At 43.6% G+C, this 12,224-nt stretch overlaps 1 protein-coding gene across 7 annotated transcripts in view; it reads right to left on the bottom strand.

The window, feature by feature from the left end:
* ATP2B2 (ATPase plasma membrane Ca2+ transporting 2) overlaps nucleotides 1-12,224 on the bottom strand; it is a 397,274-nt gene that overhangs the window by 107,283 nt on the left and 277,767 nt on the right. For all 7 annotated transcript variants that reach the window (XR_005258393.1, XM_038149263.1, XM_038149261.1 and 4 more), the window contains one exon: nucleotides 5,883-6,080. Coding sequence is in view for 6 of the 7 variants with exons in the window: in XM_038149263.1 (XP_038005191.1) it covers nucleotides 5,883-6,080 (198 nt within the window). In the remaining variant the exon portion in view is untranslated. The remainder of the gene's footprint in view (nucleotides 1-5,882; nucleotides 6,081-12,224) is intronic.

Below are 12,224 nucleotides of genomic sequence, written 5' to 3'. Positions count from 1 at the left end.
ACTAGACCCATTTCCTGAGACACGACGCTTCTTGGAAAAGGAGTAGAAGGAGTTTTTTCATCTGGGGCAGCAAGTGTGAGAAAGAAAAATGTTGCTGGGAGAGTGGGAAGAAAATTGTTGAGAATTGGATATGGAAGGAGTGACAAATTCCAAATATCACCTGCCTGAAATTACTAAAATGAGTGCAGTTCTGCCACAACTATTGGCAAAGAAAGTGAAGGGAAGAAAATCACAGTTTAAAAACTGGGGAAAAAAAGAATTCTATCCAATCTCTGGTCAAGCAGTCCTGACACATATGGCAACATAGAATGGGGCTTCTCCTGCCTGTTTCACCTTACCTGAAACCCTGAAATTCTCTTTAGCAGCCTAAAGCAGGAAAACCACAAAGTGACCCAAAGAAAGGTGAGAGCTGGAACCACAAATGACACAGCACAGTAACAACATTTTGAAGTGCTCTGAGGGAGCAATGGCTCAATTTCATCTTATTCAAATGGCTTTTAGTTTTTTTTTATAATACCCACACTGAGTGCTGGGGGATTGGGACAGACATCCCGTCTTTAGAACGTTGTACCTGAGCCCAGCACACACACTATGGCAGCTGTCCTGCTCCAGCAGAACTCCAAGGTAGGGAATTTGAATGGAGGAGAATTAGACTGTCCAAATTTACGGGAATTTTTTTTTTTTTATGTACATCAGCACAAACTACACAGAAATTCAAGCTACCTGATGTTACATTTAACATTTTCACTCCTAACTAAGAAAAAGAATCTTGCTGCCAACTGCTCTGTATTTTTTCATATCTAGATATTCTTTTTTATAGGTATTCTTTCTAGTATCAATAGAATTTTTTACTTTTTTTCCACTTTCTCCCAGAGATACCCAAACTAACAGCTGGTCAAATCTTCCTTACTGTGACTTATTTCCAGACCTGCTAAAGAGATGAAATGCCAAAAAACACATCTTGGGCTGTACTCCACGGGCAGGAAACTGGGAGAAGATGAGAACAGCACAGCACTTCCAACCCCACGCAAGAGACCTGGACAAGGAGGTGGGGAAGTTGTTTGTTTGGCTTTGGGTTTTTTCTCCCCCTCTGACTGATTTTTCGGAGTTTTTTTTTAATCTGAACACCCCTTGGCTGCCTTGGCTTCTGCAGGGAGAACCTTTCCTGCTGCCTGGTGACTCAGGCACTGCTGACAGGTTGGCTCCTGCCTCTCCCTGGCTGTTTGGGTCCTGCTGTCCATCCCATCCGAGCAGGGATTTGACATTCCCACAACAGTTGTGCCACGAATCTGTGCAAGTGCTGCCTCCACGGGGGGGACTCAGCACAGAAACAGGGTGAGGCAGCACCCTCACAGGAGCTGTGGAGCAGCTGCAGCTTCCCTCCAGTTTCTGGAGGTCCTTTCTGGTTCAAATCTCCAGCTTGGGTCCCCACTGAGAAATGTGGCACATTATAAAAATTATAAGAAAACCCCTGAGTGGTAAGCCCCATGAAATAAAGTCTCTTTTAGGTCATGAAAGGCCAGCAGGAGCCCCAGGTCCAGCCCTGGGCAGCAGCAGCCGCATAAAACCACCAACATCTCAATGCAAGTGGCTTGGGAGGCCCAAATTTCAGGGGACCATGTCCTGTTCCTGTATTTTTCCAACTTGTTGCATGAGTAAGGGGAAGGGTAACCCAGCCAAAGCCCTGCTGAGCAGCACTGAGCAATGTAACTGATCGTTTCACTTTGTTTTCAATCCAGACCTTTGCCTTGGGAATTTTAACAGAAGCTGGCTGAACCAAAAAGACTTTTTCTTTTTTATTCCACCTTTAAGCTGCTAAAAGCTGTACACTGGAAAATAGATATCCTGCCTGGGGCTTCCTGGTAAACACTGGGATGTTAAAACATCTTACCTCAGGCTGCTTTCTCCCCCCTTTGCAATCCACAGAAGGAAAGAGAATTCAAGGAAGAACAGTTAAAAGGTTTGTTACACTCCTGTAAACAGCAGATGATTGGCAGGGCTTGACATCAGCAGTTTTTGCAATAAGTTCCACATGTGATGCAGGGGCAGAGGATAGAAGCGAGGAGGAGGACTGGAGAGGGCTCAGAAATTGCTGCAGAAGGCTCTGGGAACTTTGTGACCAGTTCACATGGGTAGAGATGGGGGAGGCACCAAAGCAGCAGAATCCTGCTGGGGGACTGGGGGAAAGCAGCCCCAGAAAGGGACAGAGCTGCAAAGTGCCACCAGGGCATTTCTGCCAGGAGGGACGGCTCCAGCAGAGCTCTGAGGGAAAACAGTGAGGAAAATACCAAAGCAAACCAGCCAAACAAACAAAAAAATCCACCCTAAAAAACCCACAAACAAACAAAACAACAAAAACCCACCAAAAATAACAAACGACCAGGCAGAGGAGGAGATTCTTGCACTTCTACAGGCACAATAAGATAGAGATTCGGGAATGGCCAAGAGAAGCACTGCCGTTTCCAGTTCCCTTGCTGGATTTCTGAGTCCAAGCTCTCTTTCCTAAAGGATGTCCTGTTTCCTCAAGCAATGTGATGGTTTGTGTCCCTTGCTTGCTCTCATGAAGGAGCTCTTTCTACTCATACACTGTCTTTAAAAACAGGGCAGGGCATTTCTTTACAAACTGTTCATAAAAATCATTTCACTATATACTGATATGCAACTATTTCAATTTTAGTCCTGGACTACCTCTAATCTACTTTACAAAAAAAAAAAAAAGCGAATTAAATGATTTCAAACTTTCATCAAATCCTCTGAGCTATCATAGATCCCCTGCTCTGCGTGGCCAGAGAACACTCTGAAACCCACAAACCCCGGGTACAGAAGGGATTTTCCTGAGGAACAAAATATTCTTACCCTGCCCCAGCCACAGCCCTGTGTGATCCTCACTGCAGTGGAGGCTACACCTGCACCGGGAATTTTCTCTCAAGATGCATTTGCTAAAATCCAGCCTCAGTTTTTCACTTTTTTGAAAGGGCAGAAAACTGATTTCGTGTGGCTCAGTAATGAGAGCAGTAATTGCCACGGGGCTGACAACAATTTATGCAGAAGTTCTGAATTGCTTCTAATGGCCTGTCAGATGGTGAAAGGGAATGCAAAGCAGATCGTCAAAACCACTCCTGAGAACAACATTCTTGAAACCCGCACTCCTGCTAAGGAATATGAAAAGAAAGAATTGGGGTGGCTTCTGGAGAAGCAATAAAACTGCACTTTTATCCAGAGATTCCTCTAGATCAGATTCCCTGATTGCACCAGGAATGGAAATTATGTTCTCCAAGACTCTCCCAGATCTGAAATGAACATGTGAACACTCACATCCATGAGGCTCCACCCTTACACAAGGCACCTGAGCAGCTCATGTACTCTCATATTTGTTGGAAGTGTGGATTTTATCCTACTTTTCTCCTTCAAAGGCCTCAGGAGAAATATATTTTGCACTTCAACTGCAGAGAGCAGTTAAATGCTAATTCTGTTACAGCATCAAAAGTTACAAGTGGGTTTCAAGAGTCAAGAAAAGAAATAGTTACACTAATTTTTAAAAATACAGATGAGTTCAACTTATTATACTAATCAGTAATGCCATTGGTAGATATAAATTCAGGATGTGTGAGAGGCAGATATAGATGTATTAAATAAAGGCAGATAAATGCTCAACTTACAAGAAGTGTTTCCCTGACATTGTATTCTAAAGTCTCTTGTTTCCATATTATCCTTTAATCCTCCAAAGGAAGACTGCCACTTCTAGGGGGTGACAAATTTTCAAGTAACTCCAAGCAAGAAGCTGAGCTCAGAATATTGGCAGTGGTGGTTGAATAAATCAGTGTGGAAAGAAAACTCCTCTTAGCTCATTTTCAAAATGAAAATGCATTTCATTTGGAAAAACAAAATAAAAAATTAGAATTTTAAGGAGGAGGGAAGATCAAGAATAGAGAACAACATGTGCCAGCTCTCCTTTCTAACACCTGGCTGTACTTTCAGAAGTAAATACATTATTTTCAAGGGAAAAAAACCAACATAAAAGTTGCCAATAAGTGTATATTTCAATGAAATTTTCATTCTGGGGAGTCAGGAAAGGAAAATACTGAAGTCGAACCCATTACTCCCCACTTCACCAAGGCAAAAATCAAGCTTAATATGTCCATTTTTTCAGAGTCTGAGACTCTTCAAAAAGTCATCTACCAATAAATTAAAGGTACCCTCGGCAGCAATTTATTATACACTAGTTTAATATTAAAGGGAATTATTTATACAACTGCCTAAAGAAAGACTTCCAAAACATGTGTGGAAGACCTTTACAATGTGTTCCACAAACTGGATTACAAGATATTCACTAGTTTGATTTTTCTTCTTGTGTAAACCAGGGCAAAACCTTTCAGGAAAACAATTCTTAAAGCAGGGAAAGCAGTGACTATTGAATAGAGCGCTGTGCTGTGGGAAAACACAAACACATTTTCCCAGGCTGTGCTGCTGAGCTTTCCAGACTCCCTCAGAATCTCAGCTGGCTCCTGTCTTCCCATGGGAAAAGAAACATTTTAAATGCAGGATCAAAATAAGAAGAATAACAATTTGAAAAAAAAGAAAGAAACAAGCCTCCACTGCCTGATGACACAGCTCCCCTCTTCCTAAAACCTGGAGAAATCATGCTTTCAAAATGCCTTTCCTCCAAGATAAAACAAAATAAATAAAATAGGGCAATCTGCACATTTAGTCTAAGCTAAATCCTAATTTTGTAAGGAATCTCTCATGGTTTATAATGTCCCCAAGGTATCCCACCAGTTAGATGAGGCAATTCCAATAAATAGCATTTTCTTCAGTTAAAAAAAAAAGCAATGACTCCTTTATCTTTTCATGCCTAAATCGAGCACCTGCTGAATCAATAGCCAAGTATTCAAAATTCAGTGAGGAAGCAATGAAAGGCTCCCAATGATTTCTAAAGGATGAAAGAACCCCAAGCAGGAGCCCGGAGCTGTGCATGGCTACGTGCTGATTGTGCTGCTGAATGGGAAGGGAAGGAGGAAGGGGCTGCAAGGAAAGCAGCCAAAGGAAACTGCAGCAAATGTAAAAAGCATTTCAGGGCTATATTTAGAGGAAGACATTCTTCCTACATTTGCCAAGCTGCTCACGTCATTTCACACAGCATGTTTGATCCAGCTTTAGAAGTCTGGGAGGGAGCAGGAGAGGGGGGGGAGGAAAAAATCTGGATCAGCTGCCAGAAATGGAAATCTTGCATTTATGGAGAGGAACAAATATTTTAAGCATGTGAATTTAAGAGTGCTTTCCAAAGAGGGTGGGGGGGAAATGGGGAAAAAAGGAGGGGGGCAGGCAGGGTGGTAAACGTTCCTGCGGCCAGACAGGCTCTGCAGAATATGGAGAATATTTATCAGGAACGGGACTTTGCTCCAATATTCCCTTTGGAGCCAGGCTCACGAGCCCGAGCTGCACCACTAAAAATACTAAAATGTGTGAATCTCACTGAGTTCAAGCCTTCATCTGGTGTAAAGTGGAGATCTGTGTTCCTGCAATGGGATCCAGCAGTTACATAAGCAATTACATATTTCTCATCCATAATACGTGATAAACAGCCACAAAGGGTGAATCAAACACACTCCAAATGCAGCTCAAAGGTGCAAACTGTATCAAAACCAGTCCAGGTTCACAAGAAAGTTATGATTTTCCTTTAACTCACGTCATGAGGTTCAGGATTTGCATAAAGAAACGTCAAGATGAAAAGAAAAATATGTCAGGAGCAGATGAAATGGGATCAGGAACAAACCACGTGGAAATTTCCTGTTAGTGACCTTCTGGAGGGTGGTGATGGAATTGATTTGAGATTTAGGACATGCTTTGCTTAAACTGAGATAACTTCTGTGAAAAGTTTTTACCTTCATTCCCTTCTCCAGGTGGCTGATAAAACGAAAGCCCCAAAGATATGATGGCTGCAATTTCCAAGATTATAAGAGTCACGTCCTGCAACGCTTCCCAAACTAGCTGTATGAATGTTTTTGGCTTCTTTGGAGGTATAAAATTTTTTCCAAAAATAAGCTTTCTTTTTTCTAGGTCTGCAGCAGTTCCAGCTAATCCTGTAAATAAAATAAAATAAAATAAAATCAGGTCAAAAGGCCATGAAATAGAAAATGCATCCCTATAAATTACTTCTCCAAGGAAAATTACTTCTTCCAAGGTGTAGCACCTATGGCATATAGACAAACATATATATTACACTTAAATTGTGTTTTCACGAGAGGATTTGTCCTGATATTCTGAACAGAATTCTCACAAACTCCGTTTAGTACTAATTCCTGCCAGGTTAAATCATTAAAAAGCCTTTGAATTCAGAAGTTTGTAATTAGAAGATCTATGTATACACATATACAAACAATGACTTCTGAAAATAGATCCTAAAGCACAGAGAAATTATTTTTGGGATGAAGCTGGAATACCTGATGGAAGCTTTTGGTAATACCTGTAGCAGATCACACAAATCTTTGCTCTGAATGCAAAGGATAAATCAATAAAGCCTCTGTTGTGCTACTTCAAAGCAATCTCTGGCTGCAAATGGACTTCAGCACATCCCTGGAATGATCTGCATCAGATTTTTGTCACAGGAAGAAGGCAAAGTGACAAGTTAAATATGCACAGAAGGGCAAAAGGAAACAACATGGCTCCATGTATTTTACATGATGCTTCAATTTAAGAACATTTCAGTTTAAGGACACAGGATAATAATTGCTGGTTGTGCTGAACAATCCACTGGGGTGCTTTTTTCCCTCCTTTGTAATTATATTGAAGGATGCTCATCTGGTGCCTTTCCAGAAAAGCAAAGCAAAACAAAACCAAAAAAAAACCCCCAAAACAGATAAAAAACCCAAAACTTGCAGGCATCAAGGTAAAAAAAACTGAGCCCAAATATATATATCCCAAATATATCCCTCTGAGCAGCATAAAAAGCTGCAAGAAGTGTTCCATGTTTCTGCCAAACAATTCCTGATATCATTGGTTAGATTGGAAAAGACCTTTGGAATCACCAAGTCCAGCTGTTCCCCCAGCACTCCCAATCCCACATCCACACACCCCTTAAATCCCCCCAGGAGTGGTGACTCCACTGCGGCCTGTTCCAATGCTGGTCACCCCTTCCTATGGGGAAATGTTTCCTAATATTCGATTTACACCTCCCTTGGTGCACCTGGAGGCTGTTTCCTCATGTCTTGTTTAGAGAGGAGACCAACCCAGCTGGAACACTTACAAAACTTTAGGTTTTGAACGTGATCAGCAACATATTTATGGTTATTTAGGATTATTTATGGCTATTTATGGCTACCCATCCTTACACGACACCAGGAAAACACTGGAGCTGAGGAACAGAAGGAACAGAAAGGTGCCTGTGAGGGAGGAAACCACCAACCCCACGCCATGAGGATTCCTGGGCTCAGGAGGTTCGGGGCAAATCCCTGCCTCCCCCAAAGCATGTGGGACACCTCAGGGATGGGAAGCCCTGCAAACATCCCCTCCAAGCAGTGAGGGAATGCCAAGAGTGCCCACTGTGTGCCTGGCTCCCCCAGCAGCCCCGTGGCCCCCAGTCCCTCCTGGGTGGTTCCTCCGTTTCCTCAGGACGAAAGCGATGCTCCCCTGGCCCGATCAGTCCTGCCCCACTGCAGGCACATCCTGACTCACCTTTCCCTTCAGGTGTCTCCTTACAGGCGCTGGGAGGCTTCTGGCTCTTGGTTAACTCATCAAAGTTTCATTTTCCCCTCAGCTGCTGAGAAACACGAGCCCCTCCGGCGGATCAGGGGTTATTATTACCTCAGCCCGCTTAATTTGCAGGGCCTCGGGCTCGGTGACATGGGACAGGTTCCAGCCAGCAGGAAGTGTCTGCATCACCCTCCAGCATCCAAACTCCTCTGAGAGCTCCCAGGAAGATTCCAAGGCTGGGAAAATCTTTTCCCCTGTGCCACAGGAGTTGCTGCCTTTTTGTGAGCCCCAGGAGGTCACAGCAGTTTGGGCAGCGCAGGTGGGGGACGAGGCAGCCCCTCACAGGGACCAGCTCCAGCTCACACCACACCAGGGCACTCTGAGCAGCGCCAGAGGGCTGCCAAAAGGAAGGATTTACTCTAAAAACCAGAGACTCATGGGATCACTAAGGTTGGAAAAGACCTCTAAGATCACTGAACCAAACTTTGAAGCCAATCCTGCCAAGTCCACCACGTTCCCAGGCACCACATCTGCATGTTTCTGAGTGCTTCCAGGGATGGTGACTCCACCACTCCCCTGGGGAGCCTCTTCCAGTGCTTGACAGCCCTTCCACAGGGAAATTTTTCCTAATATTCAATCTAAACCTCCCCTGGAACACCTCAAGGCCATTTCCTCTTGTGGATGTTGTTCCCTGGGGGCAGAGCCCGACACCCCCTGGCTGTCCCCTCCTGTCAGGAGTTGTGCAGAGCCCGACACCCCCTGGCTGTCCCCTCCTGTCAGGAGTTGTGCGGAGCCAGAAATCCCCCCTGAGCCTCCTTTTCTGCAGGCTGAGCCCCTCTCCCAGCTCCTCCTCATGGGACTTTACCAAAGGCACCCACAATTTGCATCAGGCCCCCAAAACTCAACCTACTCAACCTCACCCGTGAAGGGGAAATTCCATGGGCACCACTTACAGGGGTTTGGGGCAGAAATTTTTATCTGATGCAGCTTCAGGCAGCAACACAAAACTCTGGAAGGAAAAACTCAAAGAATGGAAAGGACAGACATCTGAGCAATGCCTGTTTTCCACCACAGAACCTTGGTGCTCAGTGGTGGGGCAGCTCCAGCAGCTCAGCACGGCACCGGGGCTCTCCAGCACAGCAGGGATGGCTGGGACAGCACAGGGAAAAGCTGCAGGGATTTTCAATAATCCCAATCACAGTTACCAGGATGTGCTGAATTCCTTAGTTTGAAATGATGCCCTGTACCCCACTGCCAGGAGGGCACACAGAGGACAGCTCTGTGCTCATTATGTGTAAAATACACCTGAGGAGCCTCCAAAGCCAAGGAGAGACTGCAACTCCAAGAGCTGCTTTTTCTCTAAGATAAAATGTGTCCATTTAGACACCATAAGGCTGAGGAACAGACTGTCTAAAGCATCCATGGCCATCCTTATTTTCCTGACTACAGTCCATGTAATGCTGGAATTCAGACATCAGTCATTCAGACTCTTCCATTTCTGTTAATATTATTTTCCTTAAGAACCACAAACAAGGGTAAATTACACAGATGACTTTATTCTTTTCTCTAAGTCTTGGTGAAATTACTCACTCACTCAGTCTCATCTAAAAACCAGAGTATATTCATCTATAATAATGAAATTTATTTCCTTGTAAATCATTTAGAAATCCTGGAAAATGACATCCAGCATTCAGTTCAAACCAAAAGGTTTCCCTCCTCCCATGACCCAGCCATCACTCAGAATCCTGCCCAGCTAAATTTTGGGGCTATTTTTTTTTTTAACTCCCACTGAATGCCAGAAATGAACTAACTCTTCTAATGAGGGAGAGAAAGAGAAAGGAGAGGAGACAACAGAGAAACGTGATGAAATTGGATTTTAAGAGGTCTGTAGAGATAAGAGCCAGCAAAGTGCATGGATATGACAAAGATGGGGGGAAAGGGGCTGAGCCTCTGGGGCAAGGCAAGAGGTTTGCCCTGCAAAACTCCCATAAATCCTCAGAATGCACAGGAAGGTACAAGAGGGATCCTCCTTATCTCTTCCAAGTCAGCTGCTCTGCTCAGAAAGGTTATTTTGATCATTCCTGGGGGGCTCTGAGCGAGGCTGGGCTTGGCCAGTCTGGGGGTGGCTCGTGGTGCCCAGATGGCACAGGCAGCCATGAGCACAGTGGGGGCAGCACAGGACATCTGCCCCCAGCAGCACCTGAGCCTGGAGATGCCTTTCCTGCAGCCCCAGGCACACTGGGTTTTTATCATGTTAAACACACCCGCTTCATCTCCTGAATATTATTGTTTTATTTCTCCCTGGAGCCCTGTGACAGCAATGAGAGAGCGTTGCAGATGAAGGCAATTTAAAACATCATTTCTGTGTGAGGATATAAAACACCCAAGGACGTGGAGAAGAACCAAAGGGGACTAAAAAACATGAATGGAAATAGAAGCTCAGCAGGACTTCAGATTTCACATATTCCCAGCACAAGCAGCAGCCTCCCATCTTGCGTTCAGTGTGGCAATAAAAGTCACAGACTGGCTGGGTTTAGGTTCATTTCTCCACACAAGCATGAATATTTTATTTAAGTGCTTTTCTAGGTCAAAGCTGTGCAGTACAACTTTGCTTGACCTGAGTGTTTAGAACAGATGTGCAGATTCGGGTTAAATTTACATACAAATATTGCACACAGGATCAGGAAATACCATGAAAATTCACTGATGCTTCCAGCGCTTGAGTAATTTCTTAAGGTTTCATTTTCCAAAAGTTTTCACCAAAATTTGTGGGAGAATGAAAGTGATTGCATAGAAAACTTTTCCTACAATGTCGTGCAGTATATTAAATTCATTTATGATTTAATCTGGCATTGTTGCCTTTTTGGAGGGAGAAAAAGAACGCAAAAAGAACTGGAGAAATGCCACTTAATGAATTTTCTCTGTTCCTTATCTACATCTGCCAGTTCCTGCACATTGAATATAAAGCCATTTTTTCAATTAATGCCTGGAAAATTGTATTTCTCTGACAGTCATCTCCACTGCAACCAAATGGAGCATGACAAACACAGAATGATTCTGATGCTGCAAAAATAGCAAAAGCACAACACATCTAACACAACAATGAAAAAAAAAACACCATAAAACTTTTAAGAGAATGTTTGAAATTGGCTCAAATTAGGAGCTGAAGAATGAAGAATTTACATTTGCATTAATTGAACAAATACAGCAGTCATTGCTTATTAAATTCCTTCTGTGCTTTTTCTGATGCAGCCAGAAAGTAAAATAAAAAATTTCAAATAGCAAAACCTGTAAATAATGGTGTTTTAAAAATCAAATGTGAGATTTGTTCAGCTTGGAAGGGAAAGGCTTCCAGGGACATCGTGGAAATGAAGGGAGAGAGGAAAGGCAACTATTTTGATTAGAGATAATTAAAATTTCGGTATGACACACCTGAGTTCTTCCTGTGAGAACCCATGGGTTTATCTCTGAAGCCAAAATCTCCTTGGCCTCAAAATCTCTTCTCCCACGATGAGCACTCCCACCATCCCAGAAATTAAAGAATATAACACCCCAAAGAGTCACCTGGACAGCTATTTCATTTTCCTTGCCTGGTTTCACCAATTGCATGTATTTCCCATGGAGCTCCCTGCCATTCCTGCTGCTCCACAACAATTCAGGAAACCCTGCCCCAGGCCCACAGAGCTCTCACAGACTCTCACATCTTCCTGATGAACATTAATTAGAAATATCAGCTGCTGGGGTAAAAAGGACATTTCAAGTCCCACACGAAATATTTTTAGTGGGATTTGACTCTCTGCCTATGCAAGCAGAGTTTTGCTCTGCTTTCCCTCTCCAACAAGCAAGAAATAGGTTGGCTTTTTTTCTTCCATCTCCTCAGCAGCAATCTAAGCAGCTTCATCTCTGTAACAGTGACTGAAGGAGCTGGAAATGTCACATTTTCAATTCAAATGAAGAGCTTGGAACCAACAGATTCAGTTCCTGAGCTCTGCCTTAGGAAACTGCCCCAACCTAACTGGGGAAGGCAGGGGGACATTCCCAGTAAACTGTTCTGGTTTGGATTAAATGCTCAGGAAGGTCTGGCTTGTCCCTAAGGTGTAATGATGTCATCACTGTGATGTAATCCAGCATCAGCCTCCCTTATTTCCCACTAGAAAGTGGGACTGGGGGAAAGAAAACCTTACCTTCCCTCATTTTCTCTCTATCCTTTCCTAAAAGCCCCAACACCATTCAGGAATTCTTAATGAGCCTTGTTTATCCAAGGAAAACAAACACCTGGAACACCACAAAACCGCAACTTGCATTAAACTGACACAAGAGGATTGGTTTCCAAGTCAAACCTACCCCAAAGATGGGAAACACAAAGTGGAAATGTTCACCCCTGGAATGGGTGCCTCTGGGGCCTCCCAGTTTTACCAAGATTTTCCATGCAGTACATTGACATTCAGTTCAGGTCATGTTAAAATAAAGTCAGTTGAGAGAATGCTGTCCATCAGCAGGAGAGAGTTTAATGAGAGCATCATCTAATTCCAGCA

The sequence above is a fragment of the Motacilla alba genome, chromosome 12 (assembly GCF_015832195.1).
Source record: "Motacilla alba alba isolate MOTALB_02 chromosome 12, Motacilla_alba_V1.0_pri, whole genome shotgun sequence".
NCBI lineage: Eukaryota > Metazoa > Chordata > Aves > Passeriformes > Motacillidae > Motacilla > Motacilla alba.
Note: the sequence above shows the minus strand (reverse complement) of the source record. Positions and strands in the feature narration are given on the sequence as shown.